This window comes from Hesperophylax consimilis, chromosome 9, assembly GCF_061612785.1.
Source record: "Hesperophylax consimilis isolate HC1 chromosome 9, BYU_Hcon_1.0, whole genome shotgun sequence".
NCBI lineage: Eukaryota > Metazoa > Arthropoda > Insecta > Trichoptera > Limnephilidae > Hesperophylax > Hesperophylax consimilis.
Genome location: NC_142844.1, coordinates 33490603 through 33514365, shown reverse-complemented (window position 1 = coordinate 33514365; position 23763 = coordinate 33490603). Strand labels below are relative to the sequence as shown.

The 23763-nt window shown below is 34.9% G+C and overlaps 1 protein-coding gene across 1 annotated transcript; it reads right to left on the bottom strand.

Moving 5' to 3' along the window:
• Positions 1 to 795: 795 nt before the first annotated feature.
• On the bottom strand, positions 796 to 22713 carry LOC149421257 (serine protease inhibitor 28Dc-like). Its single transcript, XM_089635446.1, has 9 exons — positions 22532 to 22713; positions 7512 to 7646; positions 6940 to 7160; positions 6281 to 6358; positions 5120 to 5369; positions 4028 to 4168; positions 3524 to 3624; positions 2800 to 3432; positions 796 to 1887 (listed from the first exon to the last, which is right to left on the bottom strand). The coding sequence occupies exons 2-9, from the start codon at positions 7631 to 7633 to the stop codon at positions 1721 to 1723; spliced, it is 1713 nt and encodes a 570-aa protein (XP_089491572.1). The 5' UTR covers positions 7634 to 7646; positions 22532 to 22713; the 3' UTR covers positions 796 to 1720.
• Positions 22714 to 23763: the final 1050 nt, after the last annotated feature.

Sequence of the window (23763 nt, the reverse complement as noted above, 5' to 3'; positions counted from 1 at the left end):
CAGTCAATAGATCAAAGAATGGATCAGGCAGAATTCCAGCTCAAGCAATATTTCAGTTGAGAAGAAAATTTCTGCTGCATCAGACATATTACTATTTTTTAAGAATACATAGATATTTCATATTTTTATCTCTTCTTTTTTTCTTTGTTTGATTCCTCGTTTATACAGTATTAAAATATTGCAAATTCAAATACTATTCACTGATTTTTCAATTGAATATTAAATTATTTATGTAGTTATGTATCTTATATATGAAATCAATAAATAGAGTTAATATTATAATACTTGCCTAATAATTTTGTGCATTCAAAATCTACTAAGTACTACTATCACACAATACCCACACAACAGTTTTACTTGAGCTTTTTAAGGTTTTTTGATACCAAAATTGTTGTGCCTCACAAACTCTCTTATTCAATAAAACCTCCGGCTTTAACAAAACACTTGGACTTTTGTACCCAAAGAAAGCTTTTGCAGAAAAACTCACAATAAATCTACTTAGCTAAAATGAAAATATATTTCGACATTTATTAAAAAAAACTACTGTTTGCCAGCTAAATTGGCTAAAGCACAATTCAATGCGTATTTGAATATATTTACTTGTATGAACCACAAATTTATTTACGATTAATACGTTTTGTCAACTTTCTATTATCAATTCGAATACATTATGTATTGTAAGCAATACTTACAAGTTGGTAATTATCTGTGTTATCTATTTACCAGGAAAAGCATAGAATGCTATGACTGGAAAAGCGGCGGAGGCCTAAAATTGCGCGCCGCGATCCAAAATTTTAAATGACAGAAAGGAGATGAACAGACTTAGTGCTCGACCAGATTCTCGCACACGCACAGTCACTAAGGACATTTCACTTTCTTACCATACGCGCAAACGCTTTTGGACTCTGGCCGAGCGCTTAGGCACGATGTTTGGATTATTATTTAGTAGTTGATAATATACTAACTAACTAAATAACCATCACGCCATTTCTGCTCAGGGATAGACAGAGGATGGAATACCACAAAAACTTTTCTCTTATTCCCAGACTCTTGACATGACCCGACTCAAGTATTTGATTCACTTGATCCTGACATGTCTTTCCAGGATGTCTTCTGACTTCTTCTTCCATCCGCTTGCACGTCATATTATATTCTCATCACATTCTTGATACTGATTTCTTCATCCATATGTTCTGCATGTCCTGCCATCTAAGGATCTTACGCTTGCTTATAGTAATTTCTCTAGAATATTAATAATACGTCCAACTCCAGTAAAATATTGGCAGTATTTACCTATATTGGCTGGCAACTCTAGCCGCTAGAGGCGCTAGCGTAGCATAGCACAATCATGCTTAAAATCCATTAAAATGTGTGAAAGTATACCAAGCTTCATAACTCATGCCGCTAGGAGGCGCTAGTGTAGCATACTGCCATCAGAATGTATGAGAAATGTCAGAAGCTGGAGGTATTATAACTATTTTGCAGTATTTGCTTGTAGTAATTCTTCTGCTTTCGTCCTTCCTCTGCCTGCCTCACTGCCATACATTAAGGTTGGTATGAGAACTGTATTGTGGACTGTTCTTATCTTCCTTAGCCAATTTTTTCATACTGTAAAACTCGTGATAAATAAATCCGTGGTTCATACAAAGTGTGCTGCATTTCGTAATGTCAAACCACAAAGTGATTGCATTCTACAAAAAAGCTATGTTATTTAGAATTATTATTCGTAGTTGGGTTCTGGTTTATGGACAATCGAACTGAAGAGAATGAACTTGGTGTCTTCATCGCGAATGAAGAAGAAGAACGGTTCTGTGGCGGCGAACACTGGCCGCCTTCCATCACGACTAATTAACACGGCAGTGGCAGCTGCTGCTTCTGTCCCAGATTCTAGAAAACCAACATTGATTCGTTTATTTTATCTAGAAAATAGATCATTCGTTTTATGTCAATATTTATCCTCCACGTTCCAGAAAGATATCACCGTCAGTCAGTCAGGTTTTTTTTTCAAATGTTCTGGCTTTTGCCCTTCAAGGGTGTTCTATGTTATCATTTCAAATTATGGAGAGAGGAAAGGTGATATCATATTTGAATTTTGTTTAGAAAATTATGTTGTTTTGTTTTGAAAATTAGCAAATTTCAAAATTATGTGGAAGATTGGAGTCGAATTCAGACTTCAAAGAAATGATATGTTGAATGGAAGGGAGGCGATTTAGATAAGGCTTGACAGAAGAGAGGATATTTGTTTAGAGAGGGACACCCAAAAAATATGTGATCTAAAGTTCCCACTTCTAGACCACAGAATGTACAATCTGAGGAGTAGAGCACGTGAATTTTAAGAAGGTCAGAAGGAACAGAACAATGTCCAATCCTCCTCATTCGAATAAGTAAGGAAATTTATTTTTTGGAGAAATCTGTGAATTGTTGAAACCACGGTTTTGATGGGTTAGTTCAATAATCATAACAAGCCATGTCAATCTTCTTGACAAAAATGTATGATAAATAGCTGTACAGTCATTTGTGGTCCGTCAAATTTTACAATCTACATCGCAATAAGACTTATAGCCTATAAAATGAAAAGAAAGAATTCACGTCGATGTTTCTGCATTGCGGCGGGAATCAAACCCATAACTACCCATCTCAAAGACAAATGTGTAGACCATTATACTGCAGTCATAAGTAAAAACACAGTATGTATTGTCCTTGAGACTCAAAGAGGATGTTATGTTATACAGCACCTACGTCAGAAGTTTATTAAGTTCTATCATATTTGTTTATCGTTGAGGTATAATATTTATTTACCTGTTATATCTATGTCCACTTTATGCAGAAACTCATCAACATATAGGCCTGGATTCCAACTGTCAACTGCCATCTGTCTGCGCGGTCTCAGCATCCTTGTGCTGCGTTTCACAATAATACGCCTTCCCACCTTATCTCCTATCTGCTTGTACATAACAGTTACGTTTTTATTGTTTATGGTTTCAACTGCAGTGCAACTCAAGCCCGATGCATTCTTATCTTCAAATAAATGTGCACAGCTCTGACTCTTAGGTGGCTCCTCTTCTCCGATTCTTGTGAAAATAAACAAGTCATCTGAATCACTTTTGACTTCCGCCGCTTTCGGCTTTGTATAAGCTGAGCTTAATCCTTGAACAGGAGACAAGAGTGCCAGATTAGCTTCAGTATTTGAAAATACTGACTGTATTCCCATCTCTTCCAGGACATCTTTAAGATTGTAAGACGAAGTTAATTTCATCTTTGGAAAAGTGACAATAGTTTTTTGAACTCTCGCACTTTTGATGAGATTATCTAAGGAATCTGCTGTCAAGTCTTGAATTATCTGCGTTATATCTTTTCGTGTTGCATCTAATGGTTTGATGGCGTATAGAATAGTATCATTTCCTCTGTATGGCAACCCAACAATCATGCATTCTGAAATAAAACATAAAGTTGCGTTCTGTGGTTAATAAAAACTATTGACGTAATATTTCGCTAAAAACGTATAAAATTAATTCAGTCTTACCTAGTTCTTTTGATTTATGAAATGGAAAAGATCCTACTGTCCCCATCAAATCAACGTCTACTGTCTGTTGTGGGTTACGTTTATCCAGAGTAAATGGAGCCCTGCAAATTAAAATTCAATTCATCAAGTAAATTGATTTACTCAAACAGTTAATAGTCATTTGGAATGAAAGTAACACAATTAAACTGTGTACATATATGAATTTGCAATTGCAGTGCACCAATGAACTTATATTGAATATCGCCATTGCGGTTGCTATTTGATATTTACCCAATTTTACAGGGGAAGCAAAAACTTTCAAGTTTTCTATTTCAATGTGTCGACAAACATCATTTGAATGAGTATTGTTCTATATTGTTGTTGTAAATTATTGGTTTAATTGTTTTTTAAACGTTTTTCTGAAATCTGGCTCATAGCCGTTTTTGCAAGCGCAACGACGATATGTATCTTGTTATAGTGAGTGTATATAAGAAGACTTAATTATTCAACAAAAGGTTAGGTTACCTCCTAGTAAGACCATCCATAAAGAAAGTATCCCACAAGCCCTTAAAGTACAGAGTAGTTGTCATGATGAATCGTGTAGACGCTGGAGGAGGAGATGGAAGAATCTGTTGAATTTTTCTGTTTGTCAAATCTGAAACCCATCTGTAAAAAAGCAAAAAGTTACATTCATAATAAGGTACATTATTATTATGTTGGAATATTATATAATAATATACATTAGTTCACTCAAATGTGGACCAGAACTAAATCAAAACCTTAAAAAGGTCCTGATATAACCAAGATAACTGCTGAAATGTATACAGTACCCTCTCACTAATCCGCTACCCCAAAAACAAGGCAAGTGTCCAATTAGTGAATGTGTCGGATTATAGCGCATGCGCATACATAGAAAATTTGGTCGAAATTGAAACAGGTCTTTCGAAAAAACAAACAAACGCCGCTATCAATCTTTGGTAAAATTGTCATATTTTTACGCTCGCTAGAAGACTCCATTTTGTAAACTTATTCAAACAAAAAACGTTGCAGAACAGATACACATGCGACATTTGCAAGAATATACCTCTGGCTACCCGCAATGTCATAGAACAACAATAACCATGGTCAGTTCAAACAAGCCAGATAATGGTATGGTAATAGAGTGTATAAGATTAAGATAATCCAACCTGTCGGTGTACCAAGCTTGGTGCTCGAGGCTAGGTATGCTAACTACTGAATTTGTGCATAGAAAAGTTTCGCCTAAATCCAGCTCTGTCTTATGGGAATCTGTACTCGTTACTTCATCAAAAATGTTAAGGTTTCAAATATTTTCCATTTTCTGTAAATTGATATGTGACTAACTACCTAACTAACCATCACGCCGTTTCTCCGCAGGGGTAGGCAGAGAGGACGGACCGCCAAACAACTCGGTCTTGACACACACTCCTTGCCTCATTCACATTCATACATCGTCTCGTACATACTCTTCTATTATTCTGACTCTTGACATGGCCCGACTCAAGTATCTGATTCACTTGGTCGTGCTATGTCTTCCTTGGGCGTCCCCGACTTCTGCTACCATTCATATTTGCATCTTATTATATGTAATATGCATACTTATTGACTATTGCCTGGGCCTCTGGGGCATTATTCCTGAAGTCGGTGTGGAATAAAGAGCTCTTGTAAACAGATTTAGCAAAGTCCTCATACTGCTGCCTAATCAGCGTTTCTTGCTGTAAGAACAGTGCACTTCCGTAGGTAACATTTGTTGATCCATCGTTACTGAAGCTAGCATATTCTCCTCTCTTTGTTATTTTGTCAATGAGAGACCCAAATTCCTTGTGCACGCTTTGACTCTCAGAAATACCTGGAATTTAAATAAGTATTAATAATTTTAATAAGTAACAACTGCAAATATTTATTTCTGGAAGCAAATTAATAATAAAGTAAGCAACATATTATATTTTTACTGGAATTTACCCTAAGACAAGGATGGAAAATCTATGCCATTTGCCAGAAAAATTATAAATTAAAACTCTTAAAGGAAAGCATATTTGTGCAACACAACTTAAAGTCTTTTGCTGTAGATTGCTTTTTTTCACTAACTCCACACAGGAGGTGCCGAGGAAAATAATTTCCATCAGGGCCTGTCATCTTTGGATATGCTGTGTGGAAGGTCTTTTTAAGAAAAGGAAGGAGATGAAATTCTAGGAAGAAAATGGGTATGAGGGGTGGTAGGAATGGTGCCAGTGTGCCAAGGTGTAATGGATGTATGAATCCATCCCTCTGCGGTGCAAGGAAATGGGTCGAGAGAGTTCAGACGGAGAGGTCAAAGGTCTCTCTCAACCGGCCTATTCCAATCCACCATTTCAAACAGCTGGTTAACAGACGCTTCCACCGCCAAGACCTGGTAAAACCACTACCCGTGAACATGGCAGAGCTGTTGGTTATCCAATGACCGGTAAGTGGCTGAGTTGACATCGCGTATGGGTCCCACCCAGGTGTAGTGAATTCAATTCCTCAGCTCCAGTCCTCCATCACGACATAAGCAACGTTTTTCCGCTTAGTGTGGTGTTAGTAGGAGATTCTCAGGTTATTCTTAAACCAGGAATGTTTTTCTTTCTTTGTAAATAAATAAAAAAAATGGTTCATGTGGCAGCAGTTCCCATATCCGCCTCTCAAATTGAAAGCTTTTACTTTGCTATTTGTCACAGTGGACTTATATTATTATACTGAATCAAGGATTCCACTATTGAATAATATTTGATTTCTACTTACCACCAAAGAAGCCCAAAGCATATGAAATTTCATTGTAAGTTTTTCCTACACTTCCCAATAGCAGTAAAGTCAGAGCACCTGAAATTGCAATTCGTTTTATTAACTAATAATTCTATTGTATGAAAAACCATTATGTACATTTATATAAATTACTTCAGTTTCTCTTTAACGCGACATTCATAAGGTGATGCCACGAGCTTAAAACTTGTATTCATTTATTTTACTGTTTTCTAGCATCTCTTTATTCTTAGTAGAAAAATGTATTTGTTTGAATTATAAGCTAGTTGAAAACGCATACAAGGGGCTCATTTAAGGCCCGGTCATACAGAACGATTTCAATTCTACTATTTGAATAATAGCATTGATATTCATAAAAAGGTACATTACAATAGAATCCTCTGCCACTCATCTCACTAGGCAATTCCTGAGTTGAGATGAGCAGCTTTACAATTATATTTAATCAAATAAGTAAAGTACATAATATTGATATGTGCGACAAGATATTCGCAGTTAGTAACTCCAATACAGCTTTTAAACACTTGCATGATTCAATTAGTGTTTAACATTTATTTATAGTAAACAATATCGAGTTCTACAAATTAAATGCAAAATTGTAAATATCTTGATTTGTGCCAGTTTGGGTGTTGGAGTTTTCTTACCAGCTATGCTCAAAGGCGATAAGACAATATTATTTTTCGATCCTAGAAATTCCTTCTCCCTCAGTAGAGCTTTATTCAGATTCAGGGCAAAAGTGTTCAAGCCGTGCTGAATTTTTTCATTGGCAGCGTCACCTCCGATATTTCTGTTTGGATTCACAGCATTGGCTGAAACAAAGTCTCCTGCCGGGTAATTTTCATCAATACTGTCCACCAGACTAGCCCTGAAAAGAAGAACTTAGTACATTAACCCTTTCAATACCAGAATTCCTCTTGAGGAACATGAACATATTTTTATATTTATGCATGTTGCACTGTAAATAAATGTTTTTTTTAAATTTAAACAATTTATTGTTTGTGCGATAGGTTTTTCCTGACTGATAATAAATAACCCTTTAAGACCTAAAAGTAGTAAAAATTGAATAAGAAAAAAATAATTGTTAAATTAAAGGTGTTATCAAGTTTAAAATATGGTCTATATATGGAAATAAAAGTGCGGTGCTGAAAGGGTTGGTGATTATTTGATAAGTTTAGTCCCAATAAACCAATTAAGCTTCATAATTATTAATACTTACTGCAAATTTTCTGCGTAATCTTTATTTTCTGGAAAGATCATCTGGCTGTTGATGCAATTTGTGAATAGAGTCATCAATAAAATTATTTGCGGAAGAGCCCTTCTTTCTTGTGTGGCTCTCATTTTGCTTTGAAATCTGTGAACAAACGTTTTAAATAATTAATTTACCTTCTCCATCTTTTTTTGCTCTTCATAGGGATCCTTCATTATCAGATCTTCATTTTAGTGTTATTTTGAGTAATCACCTAAAATGTACCGCCTAAAGATTTCATCTGGGTACCAAGTACTAACCATGGGCGTCAATCATTAAATGTTAAGGCGATGCACTACGTCGTGTAATATTTTAAATTGAGCCGCTATCAATAAAAACCCTTACGTAGATGGCGATAAGGTTTAAATTCCCGCTTAACATCAACAACCTATTTTGATTTATACAAGAAAAAAACATAGCCAAAAACTACCTTTTATTTTATTTTGTGGATGTTCAGGCATAAATATTTATTTTTTTTCCGATCATTTTATAAATAACTTAATTTGCCACGTTATACAATAAAATCATAACCGAAAATGGGTTCATAAGTAGGAGATTTTGAACTTTAAAGCAATTTTTACATTATTATTTTTTTTTCTGGGCTTATAAAAGACTTATCTAAAAAATACTCGATTATTTCAAAGGCCAAGATGTATTCTGCTCGCAGTATTTAATTAAAGCATCTGAAACTTTTCTAGGTGACCAAATTTTCAAACCAAAAACACATGATTTTGCATTACTACGTATGGCATCGCCTTAAGTATTTTATTTAGTCATTGGGGTGGCTACCCCCTCCTCTTCATTACTGATTATTGATGAACCCTTATTGTATATGGATAAAATTTTGTTATCGGTGGAAAGCAGTTTCTCCGTGAAACTTGGTGTGTACACGTGTAGTAATCCGCAACTTTAAATTTGCGAGATTTTAAAAATACGAGTACCTTTAGTACTGCAACTCGAATGCTATTTTGAGATGATTAAGCTTTTTTAAAACCAAGAGAAATCAAGACATTATTGGCAGTCCCAGCCATTGCAATACATTAGGGATGATTAAATCACATATTTCCAACCTTTCCTGACTTTCCTACACCTTGGTAGAGTAATCTAGTTGCAGACTTATACGCTGCAAAATTCGGAGGAAAACAATTTATGTGTTCGAAGTGTAATGATTTATTTAAGCTTACCTCACTGCAAAATCACCCTTGTTCAAACCACTATTCTGTTCCGAATGCAATTATAAAATTCTTTTTTCTAATCTACTGACTCCATTCGGAGAATTTCAGAGGGAATAATTATATGTGCAGCTATAAAATTCTAGTTGCAGACCATGCGCTTCAAAATTCGGAGGAAAACCACCGGCGTGTTCTGAGTGCATTGATTGCAGACTCACTCTTAAATTAAAACCAGTCTTGTGTTTCGAATGCAATAACCGCAACGAAACTCAATATCGAAGCCCTGGTACATAGGGTACTGGAGCTCTAATTTCCTCCGTGCCCTGGTACCAACATTATCTAAAGTGTAGGTATTAATTGTAGTAAAAATATATTGTCTCCACCCCCATATCCTTACCACCAAAATGATATGCAAAATAGAAAAGATTTGAACAATACAAATAGGGGACACCGAGGACAATTGTAGCACTAGTCAGAAGTACCAAGGCGAATAACTCGCGAACTACAATAGGTAAGTATTTAATCCGACTTCTGGCGGTGGCCCTGATACGTGCGGACTTGTCGCCATCTTTCGGCCAAAATATTTTTTCCGATATTTCGATAACTTGCAGGTAAAAATGCACAGAAAAAAACCATTTCGATTTTTATACTGATCGATAATTTAGAAATAGACAACTTAACTTCTTCCCCCTCACCCCGCGGCTTCAGATTATTCTCGAATTGCTCCGTCCAGGGCTTTCTAGGCCCATGTCATAGTTCATAGTGTCAGAGTACCTACCCATATACCTAATCAATTTAATTTATAAGCAGATTATAAAGTAGGCACTTACCTTGCAAGGTACCTACTTTTGTATCTAGACCTACTTATTTTTTTAACTAGTACCATATCAGTGGCACAATTTCACAGTGAGGCAAAGCCTCGAAAAATCTTCATACAAAAAAATAAAAATATGTGTATTTTCAGATACAACGACAACAATACTGTCGCATTTTTCAATCTTACCACTATAGCTCACGAAAAGTCTAGAACCGCCCCTGTACCACACACACTTTCGCGAACAGGTAGGTACTTACATACTTATATTTATTTACATTTTTAATAAAAATCACTCTCGAACTCTCGAGGCCAAAATGAATGCCATGACTCGACCATCAATTTGTCAAAAGTTAACATCCTTTGTCAGCCTTCGTAGTACCACGCTTTGTTTTATTATAATTCCGCAATTATTGCCGCGTGGTTCTATTTAAAATAAGACTTTTAAAGATCTATATCGAATTCCAGAAACGTATCTAGTGACATTGTAATGTCATTTAACACGCCACAGTATTTTAACAAAAGACTAAACCTAAAAAACATGGCGGATTTTGTTATTTATTCATTTTTACTATGAATAGCAAACAGTCATCTCTATTCTTTACATGTTTACCGAAGAAACATTAGAAAAGAATAAGAAGAAGACTTATTATATTCGGTAAACGTAAAAAAAATGCAAATTGGTAGAAATTTTAGAATTCATTACTTACCTTAAAATTTAGATGAATAATTAAAATATGTTAAATATTAAAATATGTCAATGCCTACAAATTCAAATTTACCATTTTCTCTCTTCTGTTGACAGCGAAATTATTACTTTTTTACTTTTCTGTAGAAACTTATCTAAAAGTGATTTAATGTTAAGTTCACGTGGTAAATTATTGGTAAACTAAATGCAAAGTTTCAACATTTTCGTGACTTAGGTACATGAGGTAAGGTTTTAGCGTAATTCTTAATACTAATATTTTTTCAAAGAACACTTCGATTCAACTTAATTTCTATTAAATACTACTATTTTTGTTAAAAACACGGATAATAATTTAAAAACCGTTTTTGTTGAATAGTTTAATTTTTATATATTTTTTAATTAAATTCAATCTAAGAACCTATTATAGATTCTTGGTTTGTGTTAAATAAAATAAGAAGAAAAAATAACCTCGAAACTGTCACTCAAAAAATATTGACCACAATTTATAACTCAATAACAATAATAATTTCACACGTACAGTAAGGTAAGCTTTAGCATTTTTTGTGATGAGATCTGAATAGCCAGATAGGTACTTACAGGTATTCCTCTTCTCCTTATCCCCCCCCCCCCTCCATTTTCAGTCCGTCTCACAACAATCCACAATTGAAAAAAATGGGCAATAAATATTTTAAGGCGATGCACTACGTAGTAATGCAAAATCATGTGTTTTTGGTTTGAAAATTTGGTCGCCTAGAAATGTTTCAGATGCTTTAAATACTGCGAGTAGAATACATCTTGGCCTTTGAAATAATCGAGTATTTTTTAGATAAGTCTTTTTATAAGCCCCCAAAAAAAATAGTAATGTATAAAGCCTATGAAAACTGCTTTAAAGTTCAAAATCTCCTACTCACGAACCCATTTTCGGTTACGATTTTATTGTATAATGTGGCAAATTAAGGTAAATGATATGATATAAATAAATAAAATGATCGGGAAAAAATTAAATATTTATGGCTGAACATCCACAAAATAAAATAAAAGGCACTTTTTGGCATTGTTTTTTTTTCTTGCATAAATCAAAACAGGCGGATGGTGTTAAGCGGGAATTTAAACCTTATCGCCATCCACGTAGGGAGTGTTATTGATAGCGGCTCGATTTAAAATATTACACGACGTAGTGCATCGCCTTAAATAGTGAAAATAATTGATTTACCAACGTAACGTATTACCCGTGTAAATATTTGTTTGTTAATGAACCATAAAATTTCAATTCAACGGTGCTTACATATGAATCAAATTGGCGTAACAAGGTACCTATGTGCAAGTGCCTAGCTAAAATAATATGAAATAAATTAAATGAATTTTTGAATTTTGACTAGTAGGTAGGTACTTCCGTTGTCACTCACTAGGTTTAAAAAATACGTAGACATTATTATTTTTTTATTATAAGGTTATTCACACAACAAAGGCGACTCTTCAAAATATTTTGTACTTGGTGGATATGTCGTAAAAATAAAAGACAATATTGACCTTTGTATGATTGTTTCTTCGGGACCGATAGCGCCTACCAGCAACAGAGGCGGACTATGCTAATGTACAAGTAAATATCAAAATAAATTAAATTTAATAAAGGGGTAATTAAATGACAAATAAATGAACATGAAATTTGTTTATTTACTTTTTTACAATAACAACTTTTTTTTTGCCCTCTGTAAATAAAACCGACGCTAACCCCAGGGGTTAAATTTAGGGAGAAATTTTCAACGGACAAAAAAAAGCCGTATAGCCATATCCCAGCTGGACACGGTCTCATAAAAAATATTCTCATTTTGTACTACGGTGAGAAGTATGATTTAAACACTGTTAAAAATAGAGAATACGTCGCTTTCAGTTTGCATTATAGGAAAAAAGGTGAAGTGGCAATAACTTTTATAATACCATGATTATTGTCTAATGAATTGTGTTTTTTTAGTTTCGTGTAAAGCATTAATTACAATTTATACGAATGAAACTGTGAATGTTCGTTTGTTTAAAATCTTAAATCTCCTAAAGTTCCTCATCGATTGCTTTGAAATTTTGACCCAACTATATAGATGTCACCTGTGACAGGTAAAAACGTGCTCTTTTGACACATGTGAAAAAACGTTTTTTGAAAAACTGTGCCATCTGTTTTTTTTTTTTTTTTTAGTGAATACCTCACAAGAGTCCCAACTGCTCCCGTCTGGAGCCAGTGAGACTATGGCATCCCCAATTGGGGGATGTTGTGAGGCTGAAGGTAAGTGGGGAAGGGAAAAAGGAAGGTGGGGAAGTACCTGGCTATTCAGATCTAGTCACTAAACACGGCTAAAGCCATTTGGAGCAACGTTTCAATTCTGAATGGTGGTCTTCCACCAGGGCGATACTGGTAGTATCTTCCACTCTGGAACGTGCCGCAAATATACTATATATTATTTTTATTAATTAATTGTGAAATAACACAAATTAATCAAACAAAATTTATTTGCGCACGCCGGGTTCGAACCCGCGACCTTCGGAATGGCAGTCCAATGCGTTACCACTGGACTACGCCGGCCGTCGTTTGACGTAAAAGCAACGCGCTATTGTTTCTCTATCTGCACAGACTGACTGAGCCACAGCAAAGCGTGGCGGGGAATAGCTAGTAAATACATGAAAATGTAAATGTTCGTTTGTTCGAAATCTTGAATCTCCGTAAGTTCTTCCCCGATTACTTTAAAATTTTGACATAGCGTTGCATTCGTACACGCGTGTTTTTGTACACCATTATTATATAGATATCACATTTGACAGGTAAAAACATGCGTTGGAAATCATGGACATAAAAGCAAAACGCGCTATTGTTTCTCTATCTGCACCAGCAGACTGAGCCACAGCAACACGTTGCGGGGTATAGCTAGTTTACACGATAAAACATCGGTAATCAACTTTAAAAACTTTATCTCTGCTTGCGTTTAAAATTTTAATATTTTTATTTGCATATTATGTCTAGTCGAGAGTCTTTTATCTGCTTCGAAGAAAAGTATTTTATTTTGAAATATTTCAAAAACAGCGAATTTATTTGGAATCAAATGAAACGCGAAAATATTTATTGCTTTAGGGGTGAAAATAAAAAAACAGTAAGTTGGCCATTTTGTTTTTACTGGGATTCCCTGTGATGCCCGCCGGGCCTGTTCGCTAAATATGAAGTAACTCGACATAACTATGTTAAGGACAACGAGATGTTTGTACATACCTATTGTTATTAATATACATTGCAAATTGTATGAGTGGTGATGAATCTTTTATAAACAACGGCGGTTTGCGGTAGGGAACATTTCTTTTGTTGAATATCATTAACTATCTCCGAATCGTACCTCCCACGCACAAATAAAGACTAAAATAAACATGTTTCTATTCGGACAACATTGTTTTTTTGTTCAATAAAACACGCGCATTGCGTAGGTACTGGAAATTCTAATATTTACATAAATAGGTTTTACCCATTCCCATTAATTGCTAAACTTGTGGGATTTACCAAATAATGTAGTACGTAATATGTATTTTACTATATTAATACCACATTTTAATAAGTTTAATTCTTGGCTTATTGGTTCCGCACAATATCTATGTATTATAGAGTTACCCAATCCAGGGCCGGCCCTGATCCAAATGGCGCGTGGCGCGAGTAGATTTTTAGCGCATCTTGTCAAAACCAGTAGACGCCTAGGCAAGTGATCGTTGTAATCAATAATATTAGTCTTTTTTTGTTATTTCAGTATTTTTTAGATTTGTATTTTTGTGTAGCGCCGTTTTTATGAAAACACAATCTCAATGGCGATATTCTCAAATGTATTATACCTACATAAAATGTACATAATAAATCTATCAAATTAATAATGTGGAAATTTACTGTAGAGGTATTATAGCCATATTTAGAAAATAGGAAATTTAAAGTAGCTCATGATTTGATTGACTTTGCGAGTTTAAAATAGTTATATTTACTATTATTAGCACTGTGCCAAACGGTGCCTGATTAGTACAGTGTGCAGCAAAATTGATAGTGGAGTTTTGAAGGGTTATTAAAAAAAACGTCGAAGCTTACAGAAATGGGGTTTATTTTTTTTTATTCGGTACATCATGCCATTTTATGCATAAAGGCCTGAAGATGATATCCGAAAGATCCAGCAGCGATACATTTATGAAGGTGATTTCTGAAGTTTTCGGCCGCATTTAGGCGCATCTTGACGGGTATAGCGGCCATTTCCTTCCGAGTTCTTCCAAGTTCATCCAGAAGTCGCAAATGTTCAAATCAGGTGAGCGTACGGGCCACCTCACGTCACCCCTCAGAGAGACGAGGCGCGCATGGAACGTCTCTTTTAGGGACTCAAGAGGTCTCTCGTGAAGTTCCCTTGGGTTATTTTCAGCCCACAAGTCACCGCTCCACAAAGACTTCCATCTTGCTCGGTGGGTGGCGACGAAAAAACGGCTATTTTCAAGAAACTTGCGGAAGGCGAAGCCCCGATGTTATACGGACCAAACCATGGTAACGACTGAAAACGGCACAACCCTCCCCACACAATGAGACCCCTCCCATGTTCCTACCCCACCACACGGGATGTACCGACCTTCAAAAACTGTGTTGAGCTACTTATAAACAAGTCAAAATTTCAGCGAGCCGCGAATTATGGGAAACGAACGAAGCAATCCATAGACATATGAATATTAGTAGACCTGCCCTAAGTGATTAAAAGCGTATTATCCCCACTCCCCATACCGGTTCCATTGAGCCGGCTGGGCTCGCGTACGGCCTCAAGTGATATTTGAAAACGTGACGTCATCATTCTTGTGCGAACCATGGTCGAGGCATCATCGGTTCATTTTACGAAATAACACGGCAAAATGTTTACTTGTACTATGAAAACTGGTAAAAATAGATGCGAAAAAAGAGAATAAACCCAATTGTCGTATTACATTCCATATATAAGCATTATTTTATTTTATTTTAAGCATATTCACATCGTATAATATGAATCAGTTGTTACTATCACATCGAGAAACGTCTGGACGCGAAACACAAAGCTGGTTGGTTGCTGGGAAGTAAATTATGAACATTTATAAAAGTGTCTTAACTAAATACTCTGAAACTAACTACGACTCTGAATATAGAAGCTGCCTTACTTTGCCGAATTTGGACTTCGCAAATTTGTTCATAACGTGGCGAGTAATTTGCGCTCCCATGTAAAAATGTCTATTCATTCAAAGCAGATTTTACTTTTAAGAAGTAAATGGTGATATTATAATGCGAGATGCCTATTTACTGTCAGATTGATTTATTGACGAATCACAGTCATCTTCACTCCCTTCGTTCTTCAACAGTTGATTTTACCCCTCGCCTTTATCTTCTCGTCTATTAATTCCTATGTCTGTGGAAGCAATCACAGACGGCGTGAAATTCCGCTTGCAATTGCTTTGTTCCTTTCCCGTAATTCGTGTCTCGGCTCGCGGATATTTTGTCCTATTTATATGCACCCTTAGGTTATTATTAGAGCCTAGGCTCTGGCGTCTTGACAAGTTAATTGTGCCTGCATAGGGACCTGTCTGGGACTTTGAGTAAACTGTAAACTCGAGTAAACTAGCGAAAACAGTCTTTCATTTATTTATAGATCACACTAACGTCTTGTGATTATCAGATCTATTCAGTAATTATTCTGTCTTAGTTACGACTTGAAGAGGAAAACGAGGAAATCAGGAAATGAACAAATATGAAGATGAAGAAACCAACAAACATGAAGATGAGGAAATCATGACGTAACACCTATACAGTCCGCTTCGGAACAGAAAAATATACTGAGAAGGACTGTGAATAAAATAATATACTATGTATGTATTTATAGTCGCTAACAACAACAAAATTAAAAACAACACAAAATGATATAATTACCTAACCTTTTTTATTATCTTCATACCGTAGATGTATATTGTATATGCTTCATACCGAGACTTCCCGTGGATCCCATTAGGCCAATTTTAGGCCACGTTTTTTGGGAATGTCACTTTTTTCTGGTTTCACATGGTATAGTTTTGAAAGTACCACAGTAATGTGATATCTAGATAAAGTCTGAAAAGTTGACGAAGAGGTCGAATTCTCAAATATTCTAGAGAAAATATCGAATCATTAAAATTTTCTGGCGAAAATAATTTTGTCACAAAATATGATGGGGAATTAATTATTTAGAAATTGCCTTTGCCCATTTACTCCCCCCATGGATTTGAAAATATTGTTGGGATTTGTGGAATTAGTGAATTCTCTGAAATTATCTAGCCACTCCCCATGAATTTGAAAATATTGTGTGGGGTGTTAGTGAATTCGAAACATATTAACTGAACAATCAAGAATACCTCATACGTAAAAACCCATTCTGAAATCTAGGTTAATTTCATTTAAAAAAATCAATAATGGCAAAGCAGGGGGTCTACCCAAAACAAAAACAAAAAAAGGAACATGTTCTAAGGGACAAAAAAGTTTGGGTACCTCTGGTCTAGAAGTTCATTAAACGAGATACTACTGTACATGGGTACCTAACGGGTTATTGCGATGACCGGTCTTCGCTCTCGGTCTTCCCATCCACTTATATTATGAAATAAGTACCAAAAAACTTGCGACAATATCAATGGCAGTACAGAACATAAGTACACGCAGTAGAAGGCGGTAAGTAAGTACTTATAAACCCCTCGTTTCAAATAAAGTATGATCTCTCATCTTTTTTCACCGTCATTTAAAGTATATTACGTAAGTATTAAAATTATCGAGTAGATATTAGTATCGTTATTTCACAAAATTGCACTAGCTGAAAGATTTAGGCCCGGTATATCGGTTGATTTAAAGCTCGGCTTGGTTGGAATGTGGAGCTTAGCACGGCTTAGAATATAATCCGTATATAGGTCGGAAGTCTAGATATCAGCAATATTATACGCATTGTCTATGATTTTATTTGAGGGAAGTACTTGATTTTCTAAGTATGTTCATACGTCTTTGAGATCGAGAGCTTTCAAAATGTCAAATGTTTTAGGCGGGTTTTACGAGTTGATTTTTTGATAAATTTCGACTTACTAATGTCGCAAATATCCAGTATACGGACTCACTGATATACCGAGCCTATAAAGTTCAATAGTTTCGTCCTTAAAAAAATCTTAGGTAGGTACCTACTTACTTATTTGCTTGGCATTTTGATCCTATGTCAACATCGAATAATTTTATGAAACGGATCTCAAGCGCAGAATTCACCCACGGAATTCCGGAATCCGCCGACGGCAATTTTTTTGATTAATGGGAAAATTTTGGTTTTGTATTCAAAATTCTGATCTAGGGACATTTTGAAATATTCTGGGGAAATCTCCACCCCCCTCTTTCAAGCTTTCAGAATAACCGAATTACAAAAAACGTCTTGAATTGACAAAAATTAATTCATTTAATGTAGGCTTTTTGCTAGAAGAAAACTAGTTTCCATTTAAAGTCAATACGAAATTAATGGAAACAAATGAGCCACTGACTTAGTACCTTTTCATTCTAGACCATTTAGCACGTGTTCTGTCTCTCTTACACATGCCTGAAATTGTATATCGCCATCCCATTTGAATTTCGTAAAAAAATCACGCGTAAAAACAGTTTTGTATATAAGTAAAGACCCAAATTGGGCTTATATTTTGTACACGAAACACGCCCACAAGGCATTTCTTGTGTTATTCTTTATTCTATGGTTCGTATCAGATATATTTGGTTTGTAGATATTTGCTACACCACACAAATTTTTATTTATTTATATTATTACTTATTTACATACTGTCGTTTACGTAATGTACAGAATTCACACACAAATCTGTCAGTGTATTCCTGCGACGGACTTATCGCCTCGGTCCATTGGTCCGCTGTCTTTCTCTCCATCAGCTGATTCGTGTAATGCTACGTATACATCCGCGAGCCGAACTGCCGAACTGAACCTCAACTTATGGGAAAAACGAAGTTGCTTCGTTCCTTTCCCGTAATTCGTGGTACGGTTCGCGTTTCGGTTCGCAAATGTATACGTACCCTTATAAGGAAAGTATTGACTAGCCGAGCGTGGTCGCATTCGCAGTCGATAAGCATGTCGTCCAGTGATGGTATGCCCAAAATTTCCCTAGATTTCAGAATGAGTTTGTGTAAGGTGAATTTCAAATTTTCCAGAATTACCCAGAACATTTCAAAATTTCCCAAGATTGACGTGAGAATGTTGACTAAAAAAACATAAATGTAAAATTTCCCTGGATTTTGTGCTTTTTTTCCTTGTCCCTAAGTTTTTTTACTACCTCTAGGGAAATTTCCCTAGACATAACATCACTGGTGGGAGGTACGATTCGAAGATAGTTAATTATATTCAATAAAATAAATGTTCCCAACCGCAAACCGCCGTTGTTTATAAAAGACTCATCAAAATAAGAAATGTTCGCCGTTCGAATGTCCGGATGTGTGTGTTGCCGTCGGCGGATTCGCTCGACGGAGAATTCAAATCACAGTGATCCGTGTGTGAATTCTGCGCCTAACATGAACGCACAAACATAATTCAATAACAATCATGGATTTCACGATACTTTTTAAATGTTAGATAATTTTTGCCCGCATTAAGCGCCTTTGTATGTTGGTTGGTATCATCAAGTAGACACAAAAAAAAGATGTACATATATATTATGTAGGCATTGGTAGGCTTATATTTGAGTAACGCACAAATTTATTTACAAAATGCGATTTCCTGTTTTAATTGAAAAGGTAACATAAGCTTATTTTCGAAAGCCACACAGAGAGAATCATTCTAATAAATATACAAATTAAGGACACTTTTACAGAAATATATTTTTAAATTATATTATAGTATGGATTGCTTAGTGATTTTCAGAAAAAAATAATATTCTTAATATTTTTTTGTTCGACTGGAGACACAAGAGGCGGAATTTGTATGCATTTTTGAGATTAGGTAAATATTAAGTGTTTTATTTATTTAAAAATATTGTTGCCTTGGTGTAGTGCTTAGGCTTTGTTCTTTGGAAAATTTGTAGGGAAAATAATATGCAAACATAACATAGGAGTGAAGTGAAAATTTTATTTGATATCTTTAATTAATTAATTATTTATTACACACCCATATGGGCTCATAATAAGATGACACATAAAATAATTGTGACAAAGGAGTACCTAAACATTTATAGCAAATGATCAGCTCATGCAAATAGCAGGTGTTTTACTTCAGTATTTATTAGTCTTTTTGCATCTACATTCCGAGCAGTTAAAAACATCTATAACTTCTGCGTTAGTACCTATTACCAACTGCATGTACTGCAGGTACAAGCGAGTATATAAATGAAAATATTATCACAATAAGATAAGGATTTTGGAACGAGCAGATTTCGTTGGTAATATACAGTGTCCGAGGGTATAGTGCACTATCGGGAGGTGATGCTAGACGATTGTAGAAGTAAAAAAGAAAAAAAATAATTTTTAAATTCCATTTGTTCCATTGCAAAAAATATTTTTCCATAGAATTTTTTTTCTTTACATGAAAAAATTTCAACTTGTTTGCCTAAAATCTACCTTAAAACGTTAGAATTTCGACAAAAGTCTTCTAGTCTTGTTTACTTCTACAATCATGTATGTAGAATCACTTCCCGAAGTTAGTTCACTTTACTAATTAGTAATTAGATTAAGTAAATAAAAAATAAGGGTTGTATATAATACCATTACCAAATTTTGATAAGTACAAAATATATTTCAATTGAAAATAATGTTTACGCAATAATATAAATATTATATACCTAGCATGATATAAAAGCGGTTTCTACGTTTTAACCCATTCCGTCCGAGCGGAGTATTTGAACTACCTACGTGCTACATGTAAACACTGATAGAATATTAAATAATTGTGTACCTACATTATTCATTACTTCAATAATGCGTGGATTTACTATTCAGCGTACAAATGTCACCATGAAAAGAGGTATTGAACCAGGTAGGTACCCAATGTAAACGCTGATAGAAACTATCAATTATATAAATAAAAATATAAATGTTCGTTTGTTCAAAATCTTAAATATCCACTGGAATACGCGTGTGTTTTTATATATATAGCTATATAATCTAGATGTCAGCTGTAAGAGAAAAAAACATGCTTAAAAAAATCGCCATCTGTTGGATGTAAAAGCAACAAGCGCTATTGTTTTTATGTCTGCACAGATAGACTGAGCCAAAGCAACAAAGGGCTGGGTATATATAGTAATAAATAGTTCATTATTCATTGGACTAAAACTAAATTACATAAGGGTCCTTGAGGCAATGGAAGGTATCTATTAAGTAGTTATATAGAATTAAGTATTTTCTAGTTTTATTCATTTTGTCATCTGAATCCCAACTGCTGTGCAGTGCAACTGCCCAGTGAGACTATGACAACCACTATTGGGGTGTATTGTGAGGCTGAAGGTAGCGGGGAGGGGAGGAGATGAGGAGAGGATGGTGAGAAATACCAGCTTTTCAGATCTGGTCGCTAAACACGGCTGAAGCCATGTTTCAATAATGAATGGTGCTCTTACACCTGGGTGAAACTAAGAGTATTTCACATTATGGAACGTGCTGCAAACATACCTTATATTAAATAATCTAATAAATAAATACCACATATCGCATAAAATTTACTTGCGCACGCCCGGATTTGCGACAAAAGCGACCTCCGAATTGCCGAAGGAGAGCATTACCCCTCGACCGCGGAGGCCACAGAGGAGTTGTAATTATGCAAAATAATTTATTATTATTTTTTGGTAAACTAATATTTAAGACAAGATTTTTTATGCATAGCACAAAGGGTAACAATTATTTTATAAGCAATAATTATTAGCCTGAAACACTCATCCACATTGAAAAATCTCCTGATAAAAGATACATGACGCCAACGGGACTTGAACCCGTGTCCTTTCGATTTCCGGTCGACAGCTCTGACCACTGAGCTATGGCGGCTTATCTCTTATCCGCGAAATTATTCAATATATACTAGTGTTCCATTCAACAATGTGGATGAGTGTTTCAGGCTAATAATTATTGCTTATAAAATAATTTATAATTTGAAACATCGATTTCAAACAATTTAATAATATTAATCGTTTTAAATCAACGTTAGCCAGTAGACCTGCCTTAATTCAAATAAATACATATTTTAAAATATGTATATGATTATAATTATAACATCCATCTATCTGGTTTATCTTGCCAGGGCTCCTATTACAAAGCAATTTGAAGAAAATAAATATCTCACAAGCAGACCATCGATTATATTTAATAATAAACACAGAACAATTATTGTTTTTCGAAAAACCTGATTGGATATTGGATAGAAATTTACTTTTGTTATTAATTCGATGGTACGATTTTCCGATATGTTTGATCGTGGAATCATATAAACAGTTTTATTTTTAGCTATGAATAAATAATTATAATCTACTTTGAAACTATAGCTACCTAACTATGGGATTTCCAATTGATTACCGGAAATGGACAATTTCAAATGTGTACACAAGTACTTATCGTAAAATAACGAACCAAAATAGTGTCAAGGAAGTTCATTTCCCCAAATGTTCGAGAATCTAATTAAAAAGAAAACATTTCGTAAAACATGTTTTTGAGCATTTATTTTACATTCACGATTTACTTAAGATTTTTTCTAATTTTCCGACGCTTTGAGATATAATTACTAGATAAAAAGGGTAAAATTTGGTTTATGGGAGTCACTCGAATAACCGAAATTGAACTTGATTTAGACTAATTTAGGGCTGGGAAATCCGAATCTGTAAGAATTAGGTGGGGGTCGGCACTATTAACTGAGTTATAGGGTTTTGAAATTTCGTACGCGATACATAGAAACCATGGTTTATTTATCAATTATGACATAAGAAAATCAAATTAGTGACGATTTATTAGTCTCACATTTCAGAAGTGCCAACCAAAAAATAAAAAGTGTTGCCACCTAATTCTTACAGATTCGGATTCCCCAGCCCTAAATTAGTCTAAATCAAGTTCAATTTCGGTTATTCGAGTGACTCCCATAAACCGAATTTTTTCCGATAAAAATAAATACAAGACAAAACTTTTTGATATCTAAATCAGTTATCTTATTTTTGACTGTCTGGAAATATCTGGGACAGGGTAAAATCGGCTCAGTCCCAAGTAAAAAGTGATTCATAGGTATCCAATTTGTTTACATAATGAAAAACCTTGTGTATTTTAATATTACGAATTTCCTTTACTCACCTTAAGTAAACAACAAATACAAATGAACACTTTTCCACCTGTGCACGTGTAGATTCAGTAAATTCAAGTAAATATTAGTCACAATCACAAAAGGAACACGATGAATCCAACACTACCTGTCAATTATTTGAGTCAACAGTCTATAATGTGAATAACGACAATAACAGCACGTCCACTCGCGGTGGAACACCGAACAAGATTGATTCGAAACGCGCGCTCGTCATTGATTATATATAGGAAACAAATTCACTCAAGATCCATGTTTGTCAGTGCACTGGACAACCAGTGGCGGATCAGTGGTTTTCCCACAACGCCAATGAGATTTCAATCATAGTATAATTTACAAAATATGTAAGGGCTGTGACAAAGTGTCAATTAGTTTGCGTACGTTTTGTGGACATTGGAATTAACGGAACGAATATTTGCAATAATCAGATAATACAGAATGTCGGGTAATACAGAAGAAGGTCGCTTCAGAAACGTTGAAACTAAATCCAAATTATGTCGTGACATGAGACACTAATAACGGGGGTTTGCTCGACGCTGACATTTTAATTATTTCTGATGAACATATTACTAAAATCTCAAATGTTTCTAGATGGGTTCCTACGGATGTAAGTTATTTATATTTGAGATTAATAAAAAGAACCTTAACATTAAAATACTTTATGTAAAACGGTTTGAACATTTTATAAAACGTTTTTCAAATATAAGGTTAGCGGTAAGCACTAGATTTTATTTTTCTAGACCATGAATTATTAAATTCTCGAGGGATTCCTCTAGAAATATTTGAGATTTTAGTATTTAGATTTTCGAGGGTAGGAAGTATACGTGATTAGTACGCATAAATTTGTACACTTTGAGCCGCGCCGCGATTTACGGGAAAGGAACGAAGCAACAGCAAACGGCGCGATACGCCACTTGCGGTTGCTTTGTTCATTTCCCGTAGTCGTGGCTCTGCTCGCGGAGTTTTTTCCCGTTTATATGCACTCTTATATAGTTTCAAAAGACTTAGCAATAATCAGCTTAGCAATAAATGTTACTCCTGTTTTACAAATTTACTAATAGCAATGAAATTGTGATGCTTTGTGTCTCAATTGATAAAACAATGGAAACATTAAGCAATAAATACTTACCATTGTATATCTGATTAATCATCACTTAAGGTAAGTATCTACCCAATTTCACATTGCACAAACACCCACTCTTTATAGACTGTAGATGAAAATCAT

Excerpts from the sequence above, each read along its gene's own strand:
- LOC149421257 (XM_089635446.1), bottom strand. The coding sequence starts at position 7,633 with ATGAGAGCCACACAAGAAAGAAGGGCTCTTCCGCAAATAATTTTATTG. Across the intron at positions 3,433-3,523 it reads TCATAAATCAAAAGAACTAG|AATGCATGATTGTTGGGTTG; the intron begins GTAAGACTGAAT and ends GTTTTATTTCAG. Across the intron at positions 1,888-2,799 it reads AGTGGACATAGATATAACAG|AATCTGGGACAGAAGCAGCA; the intron begins GTAAATAAATAT and ends TTGGTTTTCTAG.